This window comes from Fusarium solani (genome assembly GCF_023522795.1).
Source record: "Fusarium solani strain SB1 chromosome Unknown bctg00000001, whole genome shotgun sequence".
NCBI classification, from domain to species: domain Eukaryota; kingdom Fungi; phylum Ascomycota; class Sordariomycetes; order Hypocreales; family Nectriaceae; genus Fusarium; species Fusarium solani.
This window is the reverse complement of record NW_027072156.1, coordinates 3823855-3844999: the sequence shown is the minus strand read 5'-3', so window position 1 is coordinate 3844999 and position 21145 is coordinate 3823855. Positions and strand designations below refer to the sequence as shown.

Here is a 21145-nt window from a genome sequence, read left to right as displayed (position 1 = left end):
TAGGCCGTGGATAAAGACCTGGCCCTTCCGAAGCCGGCAAAAGTCAGAGGGTGGATGCATGACTCTGAACCTCCTGCGACCATGACGTCTGCATCTCCCATGGCGATGAACCGTGAAGCATCTCCGATTGAGTGGGCGCCGGTTGTGCAGGCTGTCGTAGCAGCGTGGTTTGGACCCTGGAATCCGTACTTCATAGCGATGTGGCCGGCAGCCATATTGATCAGAATCTTTGGGACGAAGAGTGGTGACACCTTTTTATATCCCTGACAAGTAGTCAGCGCTGGCTCTCTCTCAGCTCAACTCGAAGTCTTACACCTTGATCGTGCACCAAACTCGTCTCGTAAATTTCATCGAGATTTCCAATACCGCTCCCGAGACACACACCTGTCTCTTCCAGCTCGCGATCATCTTTTGGCTCCCATCCAGCGTCCTTGAGGGCCATGTCGCTGGCGGCAATGGCGTACTGCGTAAACTTGGACATGCGGCGCTGCTCTGTCATGCTGAGCCAGTCCGAGGTCCTCCATTTACCTTCTCCCTCTCCACTGGGAACTATCCCAGCCACAGTACTCGTAAGTTCCGTCCATCGCGCCCGAGGCTCCAAGTCTGCGACGCTGACGATGCCAGACTCGCCGGCCAAGAGGCGGGCCCAAGTCCGCCTGACGCCGACTCCTAGGGGCGTGATGGCGCCGAGGCCAGTCACGACTACCCGACGCATTATGATCCCATTCCGAGTTTAAGAGGGGGATATGAGAAGTTGAAGTTGAGATGTAAGTTGAATGTCGATCTGGGGTCATGTCGAAAATTTCCCACTTTGGTTTAGCGCACTGTGCTTCCCGCTCATGATGCAGGGGCGTTGCATCGTCACCTACGATAAGCCATTGACAATCAATTCAAGATTCCCATTCTTTGTATCTTTTTAATATTCAAAGTATTTGACCAAACAGTTCACATCTTTTCTTATATGGATCTTTAGTAGGATATATGTTGTTTAAATGGTCATGCGCCCAAGATCTGAATAAGACGCCACCTGCTCAAAACGGAGCACAAAAGACGCGAAGCAAACACGTTTCACCCTGTCGCTCCTACACTGAGACAACTCTTTGACGACTAAAAATCTCGACAAATATCTCGCTCAATCTTGGATATTCATTGATATATCTGATATATAGCGGTTCTGTACTATTCTTTGTTGCACGTGGCTTTCTTTTAGTCGAGACGCGTCTACACGTCAGCTCTTACTATCTCATCCCCATATTCTCCCGGGACTTTCTACGAGGACCCTGTGTCTGAACTGGTGGATGAACTCGAGCTGATATCGGTGAATCTGGGGGCCAAGAGGCTTCAACAGTCTCATAATGCCTCGCAGTCAGAAGCCAGGCTCTGCAATGCCGGCGGAGGCCATCGGGCAGACCATTGGGGGCCCCAGTGGGCGGCTGTCAACGTCACTAGAGATGGAGGATCCCTCAAGCGATAACCTCAAGCATCGCCTTCATGAATGGGCAGCCAGCGGAGCTCGAAATGACGACGATGATGATCAGGGCTCAGAGTATGAGCTCCTCATGGACCCCAATCTCCCCGAGGAGTATGAGACGAGACGAAAGGGTTCCGAGGACTCGGGCGATGAAGCAGCCCTTATCAAGGACGATGAGGAAGAGGAGGAAAACTCTCCTTACCCAGAAGTCAGAGCCGCGGTACGAAACTACGACGAGGACCTCCCGTGCAACACAGTCAGGGCCTGGACCATCGGCATGCTCCTCGTCGTCCTGGGTGCCTCGATGAACACCCTCTTCTCCCTCCGCCAGCCCTCCATCGGCGTCGGACCCCTCATCGCCCAGATCATCGCCTGGCCCATGGGCCACGGGTGGGCGAGGTTCGTTCCGGATAGGGAGTTTACCACGTTTGGTGTTAGGTGGACGCTCAACCCGGGGCCGTTCAACATCAAGGAGCACGCCATCATTGTCGTCATGGCCAGTGTTTCCTTTTCGGTGGCCTATGCTACGGACATCATCCTGGCCCAGCTCGTGTTTTACAAGCAGAACTTTGGCATCATGTTTCAGCTCCTGTTGACTATCTCGACGCAGTCAGTGGGCTATGGTATTGCGGGCATGCTGCGCAAGTTCCTAGGTGAGTGTATCATGATAAACAACTAGTCTAATAAGCTCACCCTCAAAGTATACCCGGCCTCCATGATATGGCCTGAGAACCTCGTTGGCGTCACCCTCATGAACGCCATGTACGAGAGAAACGACGCACCAGACCCCACCATCATCGGAGGTACCATGCACCGGTACAAGTGGTTCACCATCGTCACCGGCTGTGCCTTTGCCTACTACTTCATCCCAGGCTTCCTAGCCCAGTTTCTGAGCATCTTTGCCGTCGCCACCTGGCTGGCGCCTCAGAATCCTGTCGTGAACCAGTTGTTTGGAGGCCAGACGGGCTTGTCACTTCTCCCTATCACGTTTGACTGGACGCAGATTGCGGGTTACGTTGGCTCGCCACTCATCCCGCCCTGGTAGGTTGAACTTGCTCAGCACAACTCTAGGATGACCTCTGAATAAGTTTAGGCATGCTATCGCCAACACCCTCATCGGAGTTGGCACATTCTTCATCGTGCTCTCGTCGTTTCTTCACTATGGCGGAGTGTGGTATGCCGAATACCTGCCAATGAGCGACTCGAGCACATACGACAACACAGGAGCTCCATACAACACGACTCGTATTCTAACACCCGAGTTTACTCTGGACGAGGAAGAGTACAAGAATTACTCGCCCCTATTCATCAGGTTTGTCAAACTCACATTCTTGAGTGACTTTAGCTCACAGAGTTAAGCACCACATTCGCCATGTCCTACGGTCTATCCTTTGCCGCCATATCGTCGCTCGTGGTGTACACCTACCTGCACAACGGAAAACAGATCTGGCAGCAGTGGAGGAACAGCACCAAGGAGAAGCCGGATATCCACATGAAGCTCATGAACAAGTACAAGGAAGCTCCCACGTGGTGGTACATGTCTCTCTTTGCCGCTGCAAGTTCCCCTCGGTTCTTCCTCCAGACGCATGGCTAACGTTGGTGCAGATGCTTCTCATTGGGTTCTACACTGTTCTTGGGTTCCCTACAAACCTCAGCTGGTGGGCGTTCCTGTTGGCCATTGCTATCTCTTTTGGTTTTGCTCTGCCAATTGGTATTATCCAGGCCGTTACAAATACTCAGATTGGCCTCAACGTTTTGACCGAGTTCATCTACGGCTACCTCCAGCCGGGCCGTCCTCTGGCACTGATGATGTATGTAGGTACCTGTCACTTGTAAGAACTCTGCTAACTCCACCTCTAGCTTCAAGACATATGGATACATTACAATGTAGGTTCCTCTCTTCTAGCACCTTTGACAATAGCTAACCGTCCCAGGGCCCAATCCCTCCGCTTCGTATCTGACCTCAAGTTTGGACATTACATGAAGATCCCGCCTCGAACAATGTTCCTGACCCAAGTCGTGGCCACGACCTTTTCATGCTTCATCCAGATCGTAGTCTTGAACTTGGCCCTGAACAATATTGAAGACGTCTGTGAGCCACACCAGGCTGACCACTTTACGTGTCCTGGCGGCCGTGTCTTCTTTGCTGGTGAGTAAATACTCTCGACTATGAAACACCGTCTAACATACAGTAGCCTCCATCATCTGGGGCCTCCTTGGCCCTGCCCGCATGTTCTCCCCCGGTCAAGTCTACTCGGGCCTTTTCACCTTCTTCATAGTCGGCGCCATCACGCCCATCGTCATCTACCTCGCCGCCAAGCGCTGGCCCAGGTCCCCCGTCCGCTACCTCATGGCACCCCTCATATTCGGCGGAGCCGGCGCCATTCCCCCGGCCACCCCCTCAACTACCTCTCCTGGGGCGTCGTGGGCTTCGTCTTCCAGTTCTGGATCAAGAAGAGGCACTTTCGGTGGTGGACGAGGCTCAACTTCCTCACCTCGTCGGCGCTCGACCTCGGCCTCGCCCTGGCCACGCTCTTCATCTTCTTCGCCTTTACGCTGCATGGCGTCGAGCCGCCTAGCTGGTGGGGGAACAATGTCGTGTCTACCACCATGGACGTCCAGGGCACAGCAATCCAGGCGCACGTGGCCAAGGGGGAACGCTTCGGCCCTGAGAGCTGGTGATGAGTAGGAGATAGGGGGGATCACTGTATGCTAGCACTTTTTTGAGCCGCCTCTTCAGAGACATGGCAATCCAAGACTTTCTCATCTAGATGCCCCCCTCAGACACAGACACTTCCAACTGCCGAGCTAGTATCTGGCAAATGAGACATGGCGTATGTTCACGCAGCTGACAATAAGCCTCCGCCTTGGCCTTGCACGTCTAGGGCGTTATCCGCATAACTCACACATTGCTTTTTTTTACCTCGCCCGCCGATCATGCAGTCTAACAGGGGGAGGGGGGCTGTACATATCTTGTATATATACACATCTGTCCCAGACCGCTCTTGGGCCAGCCGTACTGTAAGAAGCAAACGTCTATGCTGCTTCTCCTGCATACATGACAAACTGCGCTTCCCCCAGCCGTGCCGTTCCATTCGTCAAGGCTGCAGCGGAAGTTGCTTCCGAAGTTTTGCTGAAGAAAAAAAATGATCTATCAAGCAAACATTTCAAGGACTTCCCGCGTTCCCTCCCCTCCCCAATCTCATTTACAGTACCTTGCTACCTACGGAACGCCAAGCGGAGAGACCCTCTTGGTTGCTTTCCGGCTCACCGGGTCTCGCAGCTTGGGCTGAGTGCGGGATCGGGTTAGAGTCCAGGAGATCCTTCTCCCTCTCTAGTCCCGTACTTCGTACGATTACCAGAAACAGGATGGTCGGCGCGATGGTCCCGATCTGTTGGTGGTTGTCCCGATCTGAGTCGGAAGGGTGCTCCGGCGTGACGACGGGACTATCGACGTAGGTATGCAGGTATGCATGTTGGGGGCCAGAGCGGTGTCATATCGTGCTCCTCTAGTCTGTCGGCCAACTTGTCTGATTTGCTTGGCCCGCTTATCCTTCAGACCCCAGTTCAACCATCATGTTGGTAAACACCAAGGCACTCAGCCAGCAGCCTCACTTTGTGACCCCTGCCGTGTCTACGCGTCCATCAAGCTGCATGATATCCTGCTCTCGTGTCAAACTTCACCCTGGAGAGAAACATCTTCTTCAGGGACAGTAACTCGAAATATAGCTATATTAGAATCTGATACCCATTAAATAACCAATAACCCAATTACCCTCCTCTAATCATACAACATCGAGACAACTTGCCCATCTGGCTTTAGTACACTTGGTAACTCAGCTCCCATCCCCTCCCCATCCATGCTCCCCTGTCAGGCTAGACCAGCCGTGTCACAATCAAGTGCTTCATTGCTTTGACAACCGCCGATCGAAACCAACCTCGCCCTCTTCACCATGCGAGCTCCCTGTACCATCAGTCAGGCCCTGGGATTGAGGCGTGTTGTTGTCCGTCAATGAGACCGTAGGCCAGCCCCCTAAGGTACCACTATCCTTGTTTTGCGTTCCCCAGGGATACATGGTTGCCAGCGATCCACGACGGCTCTCGCATGGCGAAATCCAAGCATCGTTGACTGGTGAGCAAGAAGGAGGCCGACCTTGAACGAAGCTCCCTGTAGACAGCTGGTATAGCTCACCATTGCCTGCCAATCCGACATCTTTTTTCCAGCATTCCTCTGATCTCTCTCCCTTCCTCGCCTGTCGAAACGACTCCAAGATACCGACAAACTTGTCGGCGTGACGGTGCGGACCTGCTGACATCTTCAGAGCGTCCATCGCCTGAGTTATCCAGAATTCAGCATGGGGAACATTATGTATACCGGCATAATCGTTACTGAGCACAATGAGAGCCGCGTCAAATAATATGTGCCTTGGCTTGGTTAGAACATTTGTCGGACAAAAGCAATCGTACTTGGCACTTACAGAGTCAAAGAGTCAAAAACACGCATCTCGTGCGAATCAATGGCCCACCTGACGAGCTTAATCATCTGAAGCGATTGGTATACGCATCTTTCGCTCAGCTCGCAAGTGATTCGCGATGGTCTTGCCATGCATGTCCATATCAGCCCATCTTCGTTTACTGTTGTTTTCATGAAAAGGTCCAGAAAAAACGGTCGACAGAGAAGAATGTTGGCGTAATGACCTAGGATGTGAGCTTTGAGCCAGGCCCTAGCGAAGGCGCTGGCGTCCATCGCTGTTGGGAAAGACATCTTTGTCAACGACGGGTTCCGCCTAGTCCAAGCCTCGAGGTCCTTCATCATCCCGTGTGCTGCCTCGGAACAGATCCTACTGCTTGAGTAGATCTTATTCAAGACTTGGCCGATGATATCGCACACCTCGACGGACGCATCAAGTACGGACCGCGATCTTCCATGGTTGGATGATGCTGCTGGTACTTGGAGTGAATTATGAGAACAGTCTTGCTCTGACATTGCCAACGGCCGTCCCAGAGATGCTGCGAGAAATCTATCAAGGATAAATAGGCTTCTCCAAATGTTTCGTCTCAGCAGCTTTACATGCTGGTCAGTGAACAAGACATCTGTTCGAGGGGCCATGTGTATTCCGAGGGCATAAGCAGATCGAACAGCCATGCCTAATATTAGGTCAGTTTTGTTTAAACAATCGGAAGCAGCACAATACTCACCACAGTACGCATAGGCAGCATTCCGTCGTGATACCAGCAACGCGAAATACGACATCAGCGTAAGAGCCTGGACAGACCACAGCCCGCCATCTTCAGACCAGCCCTCATCCTCAAAAGCTGTCATCGGGTCGCCTATCGATTTTGCGGCGGCAAACAACCTTTCTCCCCATTGGTCATCAAGCATACGCATCTCATGAATGACAGCGTTATGGCCTGGCGAGATGGAAACTGCACCCATGGTAAACCCAATGGCCAGAACGAGATATATGAGGCAACGGTCTGAAGCGGCAGCAGAGTCTGGCGCGGCGTAAACACGGTTCAAGGCCATGTCTGTCCAGTTTGGATCCAACACCCAAAGCAGGCCTTGCGTCTGTGGGGGTTAGAGATCATACAGACTTCCAGCATAAGGCAACAATAACTTACGTTATCAAAGAACGACTTTGTCAATATCCTAGCATGCTTTATCTCTGGCAGCAATGGCCGGGCCTGGGATGAAGAGGGGGCTATAAAGGGGGCCTCTGGCATCTTGAAGCGGTCTGGGTCGCCTGTAAAAGAAGAGTCCCCCGAAACGAACCCGACGACAGTGCTGATAACGACCAGGGAGGAGGACGTCGAGGAATTGCCAACATAGACTTGGACGAATTAGCAGTAGCAAGTAGCAGAGTTTGAATGGAGGAGATACTCACAACCCCTGTTGGTGAGGTCTCGCATCATCCATGCTTCCGTGTGCAATTCCACTTCCCCTGGCTTCAAGGCGAGGACGGCTTGGTCAAAGTTTGAACTGGAAACCCACATTGGCAGGACTTTTTGATTACTTCCATCGTCCATGTTGTCTGAGTCCATGTCCGCGTAAACATAGCCAGAGGAGTCAGGGGACCGGTCAGCACAACGTCGCTTTGAAGGCGAGCTCGGTATGACCCCATTATTCGGTTCTGGGCTTTTGTCGCCATGGTCCCGACAAACCACTCTTCTCTTGCGACATGGATTACAAGGCCTGTGTGAATCGCACTACCCAAGGTTGAGTTAGTAATGATAAGGAGATGTGGTGCTGTGCTGGCATGGATGTATGAGAAACGACTTTGGGCTCGGCCAGTGTCGGTAAGAGACAGCGGCAACTGCAACTAGGGAAAGAATTTGAAGGATAATAGATGACTGGGGAAGCTGTAGGCAACCAGGGGTGTCATGCAAGTGGTGGGCGAGTGCATGGCGGCTCTAAAGCCGGTTGTGTAACATGTGCTCAACTCATGGACGGGAAACAGGGGCCATTCTCTTGGCTGGGTTGGTTTCTCACCTTCTGTTTGCGTTTCTTACAGGTGTTACAAGCCGTTGCGGCTCTCTTGCGCATGTCGGGCCGCACCCTGGCTCGCGTCATGGCGGATATGTATGCAGGACGTATGCAGCAAAGTTTGTTAATAAATAAGGGGGTATATGGCAGCAAAGAGATAAGGTCAAACGATGATAGCGAAACGAATGTTCTCCCGAAGGATATGATAAGCAGTCGTGAGATATTCGAAGAGTCTGTAGAGCAACAACTGCTCGAGTTCCTCCAGGCGTGAGGTTTACACGCGCGAATGGGTGAGAGCACTCCTCCTTTCTCCCAGTAAGCTCAAGTCGCCTTGATCAGCAACTGAGCTTCCGGTCAGTCGGGGAGCCGCAGCTTCAGCTCCGAAGCAGTAGTTGGAGTGAGCGGATGCGGATGTGACCAAGCTAGGAGCCCTGTCCGAATGATGGTGTTGCGCAAGGACCTTCGGATCCGGGGTTTGTGAGCCTTTGTCGGTTGATGTTGAGATCTTGCACTGGTAGCTGATCAAAGAGGCCGGGTAGAGCACTCGGAAGTCGGAAGCAAGCGAGTGTGAGAGCGGCAGAGTGCGGATAATGACCTGAGTGAGCATCCGGGGCCAGCTGTGTGAGGGAGGTCAAGGTCTTTCTACCCACCCGCCTGACCAAGGCAGGAGGGCGGCATCCAACTAGAAGCCGTCCCAGCAGTTCGGAAAGGGTTGCATGATGCTATGCGATGTGATGAAAGCAGCGACTCTGGCAAAGGCCGAGCAGATGCCTGTGGCGTCCAGAGGGCTTGCCATGGCGTGTCGACATGTCGTTGCAGCAGCAGCTGAGAGAGATCCTGAGACGGTGGTACTGGGGAGGTACTCCTTTCCAGAACTCGATGGCAAGTTCGCGGCCCCCTTGCGTGGGAAGCATATCATTGGCCTCAAGATGGACGGTTCGGTAGAGGTTGCGTCAAAGGCAGCATAGCAAGATTGTGAAGCGATCACGGCTTGCGACGGATATAGGACCGATCAAGACGATCTCCTGGAATGGTCGTAGAGATTCTGAGATGCTGGTTCGGGAGTTGCACCAGAGGCCGCACACATGTCCATCCCATGCCTTGCCCAGGGTTCAGCGATGTGGGGGCTCTCTGTTGTTCCCTGTCGCCCTTCACTGGTTTGATCTGCAGAGTGGGACTCTTCTAGTCGGATCTCATGGCATCCTGGTGGTGTTGGTCGGAGTTTATTGCTAAGTGAGTGATTGTGTAACCTTGGCCCATGGTGTTTTCAGCTGTCGACCTGGTCCAGGGAAGGAAATTCTTCACATCTTCGGATAGAAACGAAGCCCTTGCAATCTGAAGTACACGTGACAGGACTTTCGCTCCTTCCTATCTTTTTAATTCAAAGGGAGCACCGACAAAACATTGCATGCACGTATATAAGCGCAAGAGTGTCTACTGTGCATTATCACAGCCTACTATGCAGTAGTGCGCTCTACGCGCAGCCTGACTTACACAACACCTCACCCAGATCGTCGGAGCGGCATTTTCCAAACTGTCGATACCACACCGAGCCTCTCCTCTCTCTCCCCCTGCCTGCCTGCCTGCCTGCCTGCCTGCCTCGCATTCCGCAGCTCCGCCTTACCCCTCAGGTTTACCTCTCTATCAATGTCTGAGCCCAAGTCTCGGGTCCATTGAGGCGACCTGAATAGGGCTTCCTGGCGAATGACCGTCTGTCCTCTCTGCGCGCGAGGGGTTTGACTCACCCTGTTGCATTTCATCCCACCTTTCTGCTGCTTGTTGGTGGTGATTGTGGCCAGGCAGGGTTATTTGTACAGGTAAGGCAATGCCCCGAGCCCGTCTTGTCCAACGACCGGGTCGCTGGGTTCATCAAAGCCCCCTCTCCAAGACACTTAGGGCTGCTGTGAGACGCCACTGTCTTTGTTGGGTGCGATTTACAACACTACTTGAACTGGGCGACGCAGTCGGCATGTCAGCTTCCCAATCACGAACCATCTTTTGCCATGCAAGGTGACTGGTCAGTTTGTGAATCACGCCCCCTTTGGAGAGCTTGTCTCACCTCTGCATGAATGGCTCTTGATTATTCCCGACCTCTGGCACGCGTCGAGGCTTCCTTGGGCGAGCATCCGAAACGACTCCAGGGTTACATGCGGGCAGATCTTCCCAAGAGTGAGACACCAACTTATTGTCCTTCAGCTTGCTATGCCAGGCCACCTGCCAAGATGGGAATCCCCGCCCAGGTTGTGACCAATGCAATTAACGTTTGTCTTGGTCTTGAATCGCCATCCCATGCTCTGAAGCCCATTGGTCGCCTTGGCTTTAACTTGAACTTACAGTCGATGGCAGCTGTCAGTTCCCAGTCCTGACGCAATATCATGCTACTAAACTCACCAAGCAAGTCAATACACTAAAAAGACGGCAGCAAGCCATATTCTTGGCCAGTCATCATATGAAGACGCGCAAGCTGTTCCCACTAGTCAATGGCATGGCTCATCCTTCAATAGCACCAACACGAGATGCCATGTGCAGCCGTTGAAAACCTCGCCATTTATTTAAACTCGGTCTCGAACCAAGTTGCGTTGTTGGCAAGAAAGTAATTTATTAATACAAGATCAGGGCATGAGACAGACCGTTCCGTCCATCTAGGCCGTCAGCATCACATAGATGCAAACACCAACAACCAAACGGGATATTACCATATTGCTTTTGCCCTTGGCAAGATCATCTCCACGCCCCCCCCAGGAATCATTGACCACATTTGTAGATGTCATTCCCTTGAACTTAGTGATGTGTCTATTCTTGGCACTGCAGGTTCGGAGGGTTTCAATCCATGTTGGTACCCTAAACGCCGCCCCCTGTTAGCAACCAACACGGTCAACATTAGTGTATCTACTAGAATCGGAAGGCCGTCGAGAAATCACTGGATGAATGGTTCATCTTACGAAATTCCTTCTTTCTAAGGAGGTGTAGGGATGAGACCTGGGGCTCGCTTCCGAATAGATAGGAACCATTTCCTCGGTGTAAGGACCTCCGAGCTGTACTCCGCTCTGCTCCCTCATGCGAGAGTAGAGGAGTTCAAGGTATCGCCATTGAAGGGGTCTCCAATTGAGTCTCCCGCCGCAACTCTTCGGAGGTCCCCAGGCACTAAGGGCATGAGGCGTCGTGGGACAACATTGACCTATTAGATAGTTCTTCCGCGATGAGGGAAAGCAAGGGCTAGTTGGCTCGAAGACCCGGCCCCTTCAAGTGCATGTGTTCAATCACGTAGGGCTGAGAGAATTGTGGCAACAAGATTTGTTCATAACGTTACTTTCAATGTGAAAATTCTCATAATTAGATATCCAGGCATAAGTAACATAGCCTGAGACACTGCTCCGTGATGGGCGGATGTTCTCAAGACACCTGCGGCTAGCTGTCAGGAAACATACCAAGAAAAGCGTACAAGCGCAATTACTAGCCATTGTCTATAGCGGAAAATGATATATTACAGGGAATCTTTATAACCTCACAACACCAGCCGTCCGGGCTCCTCCTCCAGGATCACCTTGCAGCGCTCTAGGAAGATCTGTGCCCGCTCCTCCTCGGCCTTGGGGACTACCAGGGTGAAGAGGTTGGCGCCGCTGGACATGCCGGGGACGGTGCGGATGGTGGCGGGCTTGGGAGCGGCCTTCTTGCTGGGGGCGGCAAGAATGTCGATAATGTCGGTATGCTTGCGGGCGGCGGGTTTAGGGGCGAGCAGCGACGCGGGAGGGATGGCGGAGATCTGGGGGAGGTAGACACCGCGGGAACCCTTGACGGCCTTGACCTTGTCGAGGCCGAGAACCTGGTCGAAGAGCTCGTCGGTGGTGGGAGCACGCTTCAAGGCAGGGAGGGCGTCGTTGGCGACCTCGGCGGCGCGGCCGACAAAGGTAGAGATGGGCAGGAAGACGCCGAGAGTATCCTGGATCTTGTTCTGGACTTCGATGACCTTGGACAGGGAGACTGGGATGGATAGCTCGAGGTTCTCGATCACGGGGGCCTTGGGAGCAGGGGCAGCCTCCTTCGGGGCCTCCTTGGGAGCCTTCTTCTCGGCGATCTTGATGTTGCTCAGGTCGAGGTGGGTGAGGGCGTTGAAGTTGGACTCGTTGGCCGCGGGAGTATCGGGGTTGATGGCTCCGAGATAGGCGAGGACATCACCCTTGAGCAACCGGCCATGGGGACCAGTGCCCTTGATCTTCCTGACGTCGTCCTCGCTGAGGCCCTTCTCCTTAACGAGGTGTCCGACCGACGGTAGGAGGGGGTATTTGTGCTCGTATGTTCCGGTACCCGTGGGCTTGGGAGCGCTCTTCTTCTCGGCGGGCTTCGACTCGGTCGGGGCGGTCTCCTTGGTGGCCTGGCTGGGCTGGGCCTTGGGCTGCTCGTCGGCGGGGATCTCGAGTGAGCTGATGTCGTCGCCGGCCTCGGCGATGACGGCGATCCGCGAGCCGACCTGAACGGCCTTGCTACCGTCAGCCGTCATGATCTTGACCATGACACCGTCGTCCTGGGCCTCGACGTCCATAGTGGCCTTGTCGGTCTCGATCTCGAGCAGCACGTCGCCGGCGCTGAAGGACTCCCCTCCTTGACCTTCCAGCTGGCGATGTTACCCTCGGTCATGGTGGGCGAGAGGGCCGGCATGGTGAAGTTCTGAGCGGCGAGGCATCGCGTCGATGTGGTGAAGGCTGTACGGCAAGGGAAAAAGGTCACCATGTGTTAGTCGGTGCGCGACAAAAGGGACCGAGAGGGAGGAGATAGCCAGCAGAAACGTACTACGAACGACGGAACGGGTAGCGACGACACGGGCAGACGCCCTGCATGCTGCCGCGAGAGACGCCATTGCACACAGCTCAATTGAGGACGAGAGACGGCGATGTGAGGCGGGCTGTGGAGGGGATTCAGGGCACGTAGGAGCGGCCTCGGGGGGTGTTGGAGGGATGGATTTCTTGAGCTGAAGCTGTTGGGATGGCGGCGCTGGAGTGGATACGGCGACGTTTTTTTTTGGCGGGAAGCTTAGGAACGCAGGGGACAGAAAAGTAACATTTTCTTAACGGTTTTCTTCACTTATACACCATTCTAATTATTATCTCATTTACTATCTAATAGCTTAAACATGGTCAAATACTAGTAAGTATGTCTAAATACTGCCCTTCCGACTTTTTAATAACAATTCACCAAGATGGCTTCACCAGCTCAACACCCATGCTCATCAGTATATCTCTCAACTGTTCCACTTAATTTGTCGCCCTCCCTCATCCCCCTCGGACGACATTTTGCCGCAACCCGACCACGCCAAAATGATCCCCGGCTTATTTCCGCGGAACCCCAGATGGGTTTAGCTCGATTGAAAGTTGAATTTCTGGATAGCTTCACTTTTTTGCTTGAGAAGCCGCAAAATACTACACATGAGTGTGATTTTATGACACCACACACCCAATTGGACGCCCTCCGGCACATATAACATACTATAAGCACCTATTGCTTCTGTTCCTTCTGCTCAAACGACACAAGCCACATCATGGCTAGCCTCGCAAGGGGCTTTTGCCTCCCCGGTCTCCGGCCCCTCCTCGCACCCCGCGCCACCGAATCCGCCGTCCTCCGATCCCGCCTCTTTACCACATCCCTCCGCCGAGCTGCCCAGCCGGCCGTGAAAGCCACCCGGCCTGCGAAGATCGCCGCCGCTGCCCCCGCATCCTCCGTTGCCCCGAGCCGGTACGCCTTCATCAAGAGCCTCGCGACAAAGCCTACCCCGACGATCCTCTACGAGGGCCCCTCACATTTCTGGTTCTACTTTGGCTGCTGGACGAGCGGTGTTTCTCTTCTCACATGGACGGCTCTCACTGCGAGGTCGGCTGTCAACCAGCCCGAGGGTGTGCCGCAATGGGTCGGCATCACGTTCGGCGCCTCCTACCTCTTGCTTGCCTCTATGGGCTTCTACCTCATTGCCAAGACTCCCAACATCGTCGGCCATATCCGTATCCTACCAGCCCAGGCTGCTAAGCTCGTACCCGTCGCTGGCAGCCCCGCGAGCGCCGGCCCTGCGCCTATTCAGATGGAGGTGACGGTCAAGCGCATGTTGCCGATGCTCAAGCCCAAGGTCATTACAGCACCACTGGACAAGGTCTGGCTCAAGAGTCGATTCTCGCTACCGGATGAGTTCGTGCCAGAGCTGAAGCGTCTGGAGATGGAGCGCGCGGCCGAGGTCAAGCGAAAGGCACTGCGCAAGTTCGACATGGAGCACTTGTTCACGATGCCCTTCCGCAGGATGGGTAGGGCAGTGTCCGCCATGTTCAACGGAGTCAAGTCAGCCTGGACTGATATGGGCTATGGCATTATTCACGTGGACGGCAAGGACTACAAGGTGGACGTGACCCAGGGCTTTGCACATGATGGGTTCCGCACGTTGGAGAAGCTCGTGGATATCAAGCCATGATCGACACTCGGGGGACTTGCAAGTATCAAGCAAGAGAGGATAGAAGAGGACTTTGAGACGGCGACTCCGTGATATACCGCGTGAAAGCCGAGATGTGTTACTACCCTGTACGTTACCGTGTAAGAAGAGTGTATGAAAAGCCTTGATCCAAGATATGAGCCTCATAGCCTCACTTCTCACCACCTCAGTTACGGGAGCACAGCCACAGACTGTAATGTTCCTGAAGAATATTCCCGCAATACAGAAAACTCCTCTGTGACCACATCAGTCTCTTCAACCCCTCGTGATGGGATCGCCCGATCCGTCGGGCACGCGAGCAGCGGCACATCGCCATGATGGTGTTGATCGCGTACAAGCAGCAACGTTTCCCAGCCGTTCCGAGATGCTCCCACAGGTAAGCAAATCGCTCAGCTTAACAACACACCGCCAAGAACGAGGCGAGCAAACGACCCAACGCAGACATCACGTATGGTGGAGGCTACATGCTACGTCTCAACTCCACAGATGGCGAGTCCAACAAGTAGATGATACATGGGGCTCTCGTTTCGTCCGCCCTCTTTCCCTGAATGGAAAGTTGGAAATCTCCACATCTCGATTGGAACGTCCATGGAACAAGTCCATGTTTGCGGCACTTTGCATCTTGACGACCCCTCGTGATCTTCCGGAGCGGCGGGCCCCAAACCAAACTGGCGTGTCGTTCAACTCGACTCGACTTACACGCAGTTTGGTCAGCCACCACAGATCAGCCCACGCACCACGACATGACCTCTCACAAAGAAAGACAGATTTGCCGCAAAGCCACCCGTCAAACCAAACCAAACAAAGGGTCGAGGATGGCGCCGGCACTGACATTCGACTGCAAACGCCCATGGCGCGAGTGGCTGGCGCATCGTAGACAGTCCCTGCACGATCGTTGAGGGGTCCATGTTGAACATGGACAGTTATCCCCTCAGATTGGTTAGTCCCAGCCGCTTAAGCACAGGCACAAGCAACAGCAGCAATGACCAACATGGAATCTGTCCTTCGGCATGACGAAATCAGGATCTAAACATATCCCGAAGGCGAGGGTGGAAAAGTTGAAATTTTCCCCTTCTGCGTATCCAAAACTTGGAGCCCCTCGATATCTTACCCCTCCAAACCAAGGTCGTCGTCCAGTCTAATGGGAAAGCGGTCAGCCAGCCTCACCCTTCCCAGCTTCAGCAGACGAGGCTATCCCTGACAGTTTCGCTGAACAGCCTTTTGACGATCCAATGCAAGCAACGTCGAAGCTCCACAGGCGGGGCCTAGCGCCGTGGGTTTCACTTCTTTGCTTTGTGGGCGCCCATCAAATCAAGCGACTCGCACGCGCGCTGTCACTCGAGTTTGGACGGCGGCGGGCGCCTTGAGATCATGCCATCGAGCCATGATGAGTGAACCATGGCAATTTTATCGTGCATCTTTAGAGAGAATAATCGAACTCTGTCCGGCACATGGATCCAACACCTTGTGCGATCATCAAAACACTCGGACTCCCCTGCAAATCAGGGTCCAAACCTCAGAGTCGTAGCCGCGCGCACACACTATCGCCTAGGCTTGTCATTGAAGCCTGCGCCATCGTCAGCTCTATCAGAATGAATTGCCGACATCTGTAAAACTCCATCCGGAGGGTCCAAACAAAGATGCCTGTCAGCAGCTGTTGTGGGCTCATCGACGTCATCAAGCTTGTGCTCCTGGTTGGCTCAGCCCTTTACGGCTTGCGGTGAGCTCTGAGCGTCCCACCCTGGACGAGGGACCCTGACCTGGGGGGGCTTAGTGCAGTGGAAACGATGCGGCCGATACCTTGGAAGGCTTCATGTCAAGATGAAGATCAAGACCAGATTCAGAACTCCAACCTCGAGAAAGCTGCGCGCGACAAAGATTCGTGGCCGACGCGCCTTGCGCTGCCTCTCTTATTGGCGCCCACGCAGATTCTGACATATGGCCAACAAGGCATTCCGTGGGCCGAAAGGAAAAAGGGACCGCAGGTCTTGGAAGTACTCATACTTGTCGTGTGCTCGGCTCGGTGTAAGCGGAGGGAGGCTCGACTTGATCATCCATTGTCGATATCCGTTGCCTCAATGTTGCAAGTCCGAAGTCATGTTACCACCGAGCACCAGCAAGCCAACTGCTGCACCAGCCCTGCAGTTGATGTCCACTATGTGCCTTGCTTCAAGCCCAAGTCCTCGGAGCGTTTTTCTCGTCGACCGGCCGGTATGTGGGCGATGCAACATGCCTACCCACTGTCTTTGTCCCCCAAACGAATACGCATCCGCCTTTGTCACAGAACAGCGGCGCCCATTCAAGTGACTGTTCCAGGCGCTCGTGAAACATGGTTCCACGCAATCACTTTCGCCCTTGAGAGCAGGGGCCCAGACATCTGGAGCAGTGTCATGATATCTGTGCAGATAACCGCATCGGCGGAGTGGCTTGCGAACAATAGAGACCTCACTTGGACCATCCCATCTTGATCCGACATCTGCTCACTCGCTTGTCGTTTTCGCTACCAACGCCAGATCCCCTCTAGAGATGCGTACCCCTCGTGCTCCTTAGAACTCGACGAATGGTGTACCCCCCAAGAAGCAGAATCATCATTGTCGCGCGTCGGTTTGCAGCCCATCAAACCTCAAGATGCAGAGGTGGCATGTCGCCCAAGCAGATTGGACAATTCCCCACCAGATCGAGGGGTAGAATGCTCTAGCGAGAGAGGGCCTGGACCTTTGAACAGAGACCCTGATACGCGCCGTAGTGTCGTCTCTCGTCGGTCGATCGCCGACGGTGTCCCTCAAGGACAGTCGGGATGGCACAGGGCCATACACCTGCGTGAGCGAGTTGCGTGATGCTTCGCGAATGAGCCAGAAGATCTTTTTAGATGCATCGTGACATGTACTAAGGCACTGGAGATCGCTGAGGGTGTCATGTCCTGCGGTCTCCTGTATGTGATGCTCAAATCCTGGGGTTGGACGACTGAATGTCGCGGGGGGTCAAGCAGCGGTGAGCGGAGGATGGGCGAATCACGTCCGATATCCCAGCCAATATCAGCAAACCCAGCATCCAACACGGCCTTCCCCCGAGCTGCCACCTCCCGTAGCTTCGAGGGAGAGAGGAATGCGACCGTCAAGCGTCATGTGCCCCTCGTTTCAATTTGGCTGAGGACGCACCTGGCACCCATCATTGGTCACCGTGTCTCGATTTCTAGAACAACCGCCAGTAGCGCAAAGGGTCAAAGGAGGCTCAGCCGTCAACCCACGACACGGCAAACCAACGCCATCACGTAGATGAGGCAGTTTGGGAGGGACAGTATCATTGATTATTCGCTGGATTGGGCGGTCTATCCCACCCACCCAAGATCCTCCGTCTGTTAGCATCAAGACTAGATCGCCCTCCGAGCCGGCGTCGCGCACTTCATCTCACGACATCCGAAGCAGGTGATGGTCAACCTCCGATGTACGGACATGGTTTACCGGTTCTTCCCTCTCCTCTGCCGGACGAGTCTCGAAAATCATCCGACCTGGTGAAACGGCCTCTGTAGATGAGCCACTGGTGAAGTCAAGACATTGGATCCGGGGACTTGATGGTTCTCTGTGCTCACTCAAGACAAGACGCTAGATCCACCCGGCCGCAGCAGAGTCCTCTCCAGGTGGGACATGGCATGGTATGGATCTCATCTGAGGATTTTCAACTTTGGCTCACGTCGTTATTTCGCGACGGCACTTTTTATTCCCCAGACCGAGAGTGCAACACGGTCCTCAATCATGTCTCGCATCGGACAATACACTCGAGGCGGCATGACTCGGCCAAGACAGGACAAGACAGGATGGTGATGCCAGATTATGGCCAGTGCGCGCGCGATAATGAGACCCTGGCTCTCGTCTGTTGGACCCTTGCTCTGTTGATTCCCGCGGGATGATGCAAGCACTCCAAGCCGCACTCTCGAGGAAACTTCAATCGGCATCCATCACGATTCTTTCTCAGAGGCCATGAAACGCACTCATGGGGCTGCCCTCGCACGGTCGAAGCATCACCTGCGAGTTGCGCGAACATGGTCTGAGCCGTGTCTGTCTGTGACAATGGTCGCAGCGACGATGTCGTCGTGCAGTAGTTCGTGGGTTGAAGGGAACGTCGTATGTCTTTAGAGACAAATTGCCGGATCCGGCAGGATGAAAGGGTCCTTGAACGGGGCTGATGTCGGCGCCGAACCACTGGAGGGTCTAGACTTTGCTCCTATCGTGAATCCATGTACGACAGGCGCCATCAAAATAGAAACCGCACCGGTCTGAAGTGTCAGCCCGAGTAGAATATGTCTCTTCTAAGAACCCGTCAGAATGAATTGGCATTCCATCCCAACTTGCAGCTCTTGAAAGACACTGGCTGTTTCAACAAGCCAACTTTGCCAGAGCGAGCTGATGGACCAGGGGCCCTGGACAAGAGGTGCCTCAACTTGTAACCGGCGCAACGTTTTGAGTGGACGAAGAGTGCAGCCATGTCTCCTTCAGGTTCTACAAAACCGCCCCAGACTCTTGGCCAGCGGCCTCTGCGGGACAAACATCATGACACGGAGGGCAGTGTCTCTCCTCTGTTCTCGAAACCCTTGGGATGGTGGGTAACAAGTCGCCTATCCGCGGGCTGGACCGGGTTTGAGGTGAAGAGATCGACTGTTAGTCGAGTCAGTTTTGATGGGATTTCTGCAAGTTAATGAAAATCGATACGGAAATGGCCACATTATCCAATGTCCATTATCGTAGAGTGACGCAGTGAGGTAGCCCGACGCGTCTTGGCAGTGGTTGGTCGTTTGAAGCGCAGCGGGATGCCAGAGATGCTGAAGATCATGGCCGTCACAGACGAGCTGGAGCATCTTGCGGTGGTTCGGGCGGGATGGGCGTCCACTAACAGCCCAGGATAAAGGAGAGAACCCTGCAAGTTGCAGGTGAGAAGTACTCGTACTTGTCCCTAGTACATGGCACTGCGACCAGGGGCTCAAGAGGCCCTTGAAGCAAGATGACATGCCACTCCCCCAATCAAACGTCGGCGCCACGCGGGTGCAGTGGAGATATGACATAACTGCTGGGGGGCGCGCCCAGAGCGGCCCAGAGTGAAAGCAAATGGTCAGAGGCTCCGCTTGAGGCGGCGCCCGACACAGGCCAAAGGCGCAGCGTAGCGCAGCGCAGCAGAGATGCAGATGCAGAATGCGATGGATCATGGGTTGGATGAGATCCAATGCGAGCCACAAGGAGGTTTAAGGAGAGCCCAGTGGCGGCAGAGGCTCTCCCACAGAAGGAAAGCTGAGCTGAGGAAATGGCCTCTTCCGCATGTTCCATCCTCATGACGGGAATGCGCGTGGTGCGAGCATAAGATGTTGGAGGGAGGGACAGCTCGGAACGGAGCGGATGGTCTCGTGGCAGCAACGAGCTGTGCTGCGTGATAGGCATGTCTTGGATGTGCCATGGAGTCATGACAGCCGTCGGCCGCGATACAGGCGGGCTCGGGGGTTCTGGATCTGGATGCGCGGTTGGTGGTGGGTGTTTGCTGCTGTTGATTCAGTGAATCATGCACTGGACTGCGCTGTAGCGGATGGATGGATGGATGGATGGATGGATGATCCAGAGCATGGTGGTTGGTGTGGATGGTTGATCGAGGTGGGATTCTTCTGGAGCAGACCCGTGGTGGTTGGCGGGCCGGCGTGATTGATGTTGCGCGCACCTTGTACTGACATCCATTTGATCAAATCCAATCTCAGGTACAGTACCCATCAACGAACACTGGCAAGACGTCGAAACGGCGGCGGCACGGCTGATGGGTTTCGGCTGGGCATAGGAGGAGGCTTGTGCGACTCCCCGAGATAACAGGTCTTGCCTCTCCTCTGGTATGGGGATTTTCGAGGCGTGATCTGCCATGTCTCGGGACACGACAAGAAGGGGACTGCTTTGATGCAAGGACAACCTGCGACAGACTGCGAGTCAGGAAGATGATGATGCGCTGCATGACATTTCTGTCCTGCTGCTGCTTGGTGCATCGCATCACCAGTGCCGGCGCTCCACCGACTGAGAAATTTACAAGTGCCTGTCGTCGAGTTACCCGGGAATCAGAATGTCGCGATAAGAGAAGAGGCGAACAAATTCTTCCGTTGCACGACAGCAGCCTGACTCTTGTCTGCTTGACGGTTGCCTCTTCTCGACCTCTCGGTCCTCATTCGGGTGTCCACCGAGGAGGCTATACCGGTGTCTCCATGGTCAATAGCGGCATCTCCGGGCCAAGTAAACAAACAACAACATCCATAAAGACGGCGGGGGACGGGGTCCATGTCCTTGTGCCGTCCGTCAATGCCATGCCTCCCCTCCAGCCTTGCTTGGCTTGGCCTGTGAGACATGGCTGAGGCGTGCGCACGCACACGGTTCAATCTCTCATCTTTGCCTGCACCGACCAACAACCGTGCCGCATTTCATCGTCGATTCGTCGTCGTCGTGTTGCTGTTGACGATGCTTGAGCCTGGACTGGTCCTGCTGGAAATGAAGGCCCAGCGCGCAAACACCCGTCTTGAACAGAGTTCCCGAACCCTCGACCGCAGCCGACGCTACGGCCTCTCTAGATCCCCCTAAAGGAAATAAGCGGCTTGCGCCCATGCTAGATTGGCCATCTAGGCGGAACACCCATCACCAATCTCAAGCGCAGCTCTTGCATTCTCACTTGCTACTCGCCGAGTCGTTGCGCGTCTGGCCTGGTCCTCCTG

The 21145-nt window shown here is 54.2% G+C and overlaps 8 protein-coding genes across 8 annotated transcripts; 4 read left to right on the top strand and 4 right to left on the bottom strand.

The window, feature by feature from the left end:
* Window positions 1-1355: 1355 nt before the first annotated feature.
* On the top strand, window positions 1356-4153 carry MRS44_003295 (uncharacterized protein; the record flags this gene model as incomplete). The annotated part of the gene is made up of 9 exons (XM_065623162.1): window positions 1356-2124; window positions 2173-2512; window positions 2565-2783; window positions 2831-3004; window positions 3127-3282; window positions 3332-3358; window positions 3406-3620; window positions 3667-3809; window positions 3914-4153. The coding sequence occupies 9 exons, from the start codon at window positions 1356-1358 to the stop codon at window positions 4151-4153; spliced, it is 2283 nt and encodes a 760-aa protein (XP_065479234.1).
* A 1223-nt stretch (window positions 4154-5376) lies between these two features.
* On the bottom strand, window positions 5377-7498 carry MRS44_003294 (uncharacterized protein; the record flags this gene model as incomplete). Its single annotated transcript, XM_065623161.1, has 5 exons — window positions 5377-5896; window positions 5950-6619; window positions 6671-7040; window positions 7094-7302; window positions 7357-7498. 5 exons carry the CDS (start codon window positions 7496-7498, stop codon window positions 5377-5379), a joined length of 1911 nt encoding a protein of 636 aa, XP_065479233.1.
* A 731-nt stretch (window positions 7499-8229) lies between these two features.
* On the bottom strand, window positions 8230-8562 carry MRS44_003293 (uncharacterized protein; the record flags this gene model as incomplete). The annotated part of the gene is made up of 1 exon (XM_065623160.1): window positions 8230-8562. The coding sequence occupies one exon, from the start codon at window positions 8560-8562 to the stop codon at window positions 8230-8232; it is 333 nt and encodes a 110-aa protein (XP_065479232.1).
* A 2898-nt stretch (window positions 8563-11460) lies between these two features.
* On the bottom strand, window positions 11461-12611 carry MRS44_003292 (uncharacterized protein; the record flags this gene model as incomplete). Its single annotated transcript, XM_065623159.1, has 2 exons — window positions 11461-12516; window positions 12561-12611. 2 exons carry the CDS (start codon window positions 12609-12611, stop codon window positions 11461-11463), a joined length of 1107 nt encoding a protein of 368 aa, XP_065479231.1.
* Window positions 12612-13488: 877 nt separating this feature from the next.
* MRS44_003291 (uncharacterized protein) lies at window positions 13489-14403 on the top strand (the record flags this gene model as incomplete). The annotated part of the gene is made up of 1 exon (XM_046268407.2): window positions 13489-14403. One exon carries the CDS (start codon window positions 13489-13491, stop codon window positions 14401-14403), a length of 915 nt encoding a protein of 304 aa, XP_046137404.1.
* Window positions 14404-14689: 286 nt separating this feature from the next.
* Window positions 14690-14927, top strand: MRS44_003290 (uncharacterized protein; the record flags this gene model as incomplete). The annotated part of the gene is made up of 2 exons (XM_065623158.1): window positions 14690-14797; window positions 14835-14927. The coding sequence occupies 2 exons, from the start codon at window positions 14690-14692 to the stop codon at window positions 14925-14927; spliced, it is 201 nt and encodes a 66-aa protein (XP_065479230.1).
* Window positions 14928-16208: 1281 nt separating this feature from the next.
* Window positions 16209-16889, top strand: MRS44_003289 (uncharacterized protein; the record flags this gene model as incomplete). Its single annotated transcript, XM_065623157.1, has 1 exon — window positions 16209-16889. One exon carries the CDS (start codon window positions 16209-16211, stop codon window positions 16887-16889), a length of 681 nt encoding a protein of 226 aa, XP_065479229.1.
* A 2547-nt stretch (window positions 16890-19436) lies between these two features.
* Window positions 19437-20312, bottom strand: MRS44_003288 (uncharacterized protein; the record flags this gene model as incomplete). Its single annotated transcript, XM_065623156.1, has 2 exons — window positions 19437-19944; window positions 20119-20312. The coding sequence occupies 2 exons, from the start codon at window positions 20310-20312 to the stop codon at window positions 19437-19439; spliced, it is 702 nt and encodes a 233-aa protein (XP_065479228.1).
* Window positions 20313-21145: the final 833 nt, after the last annotated feature.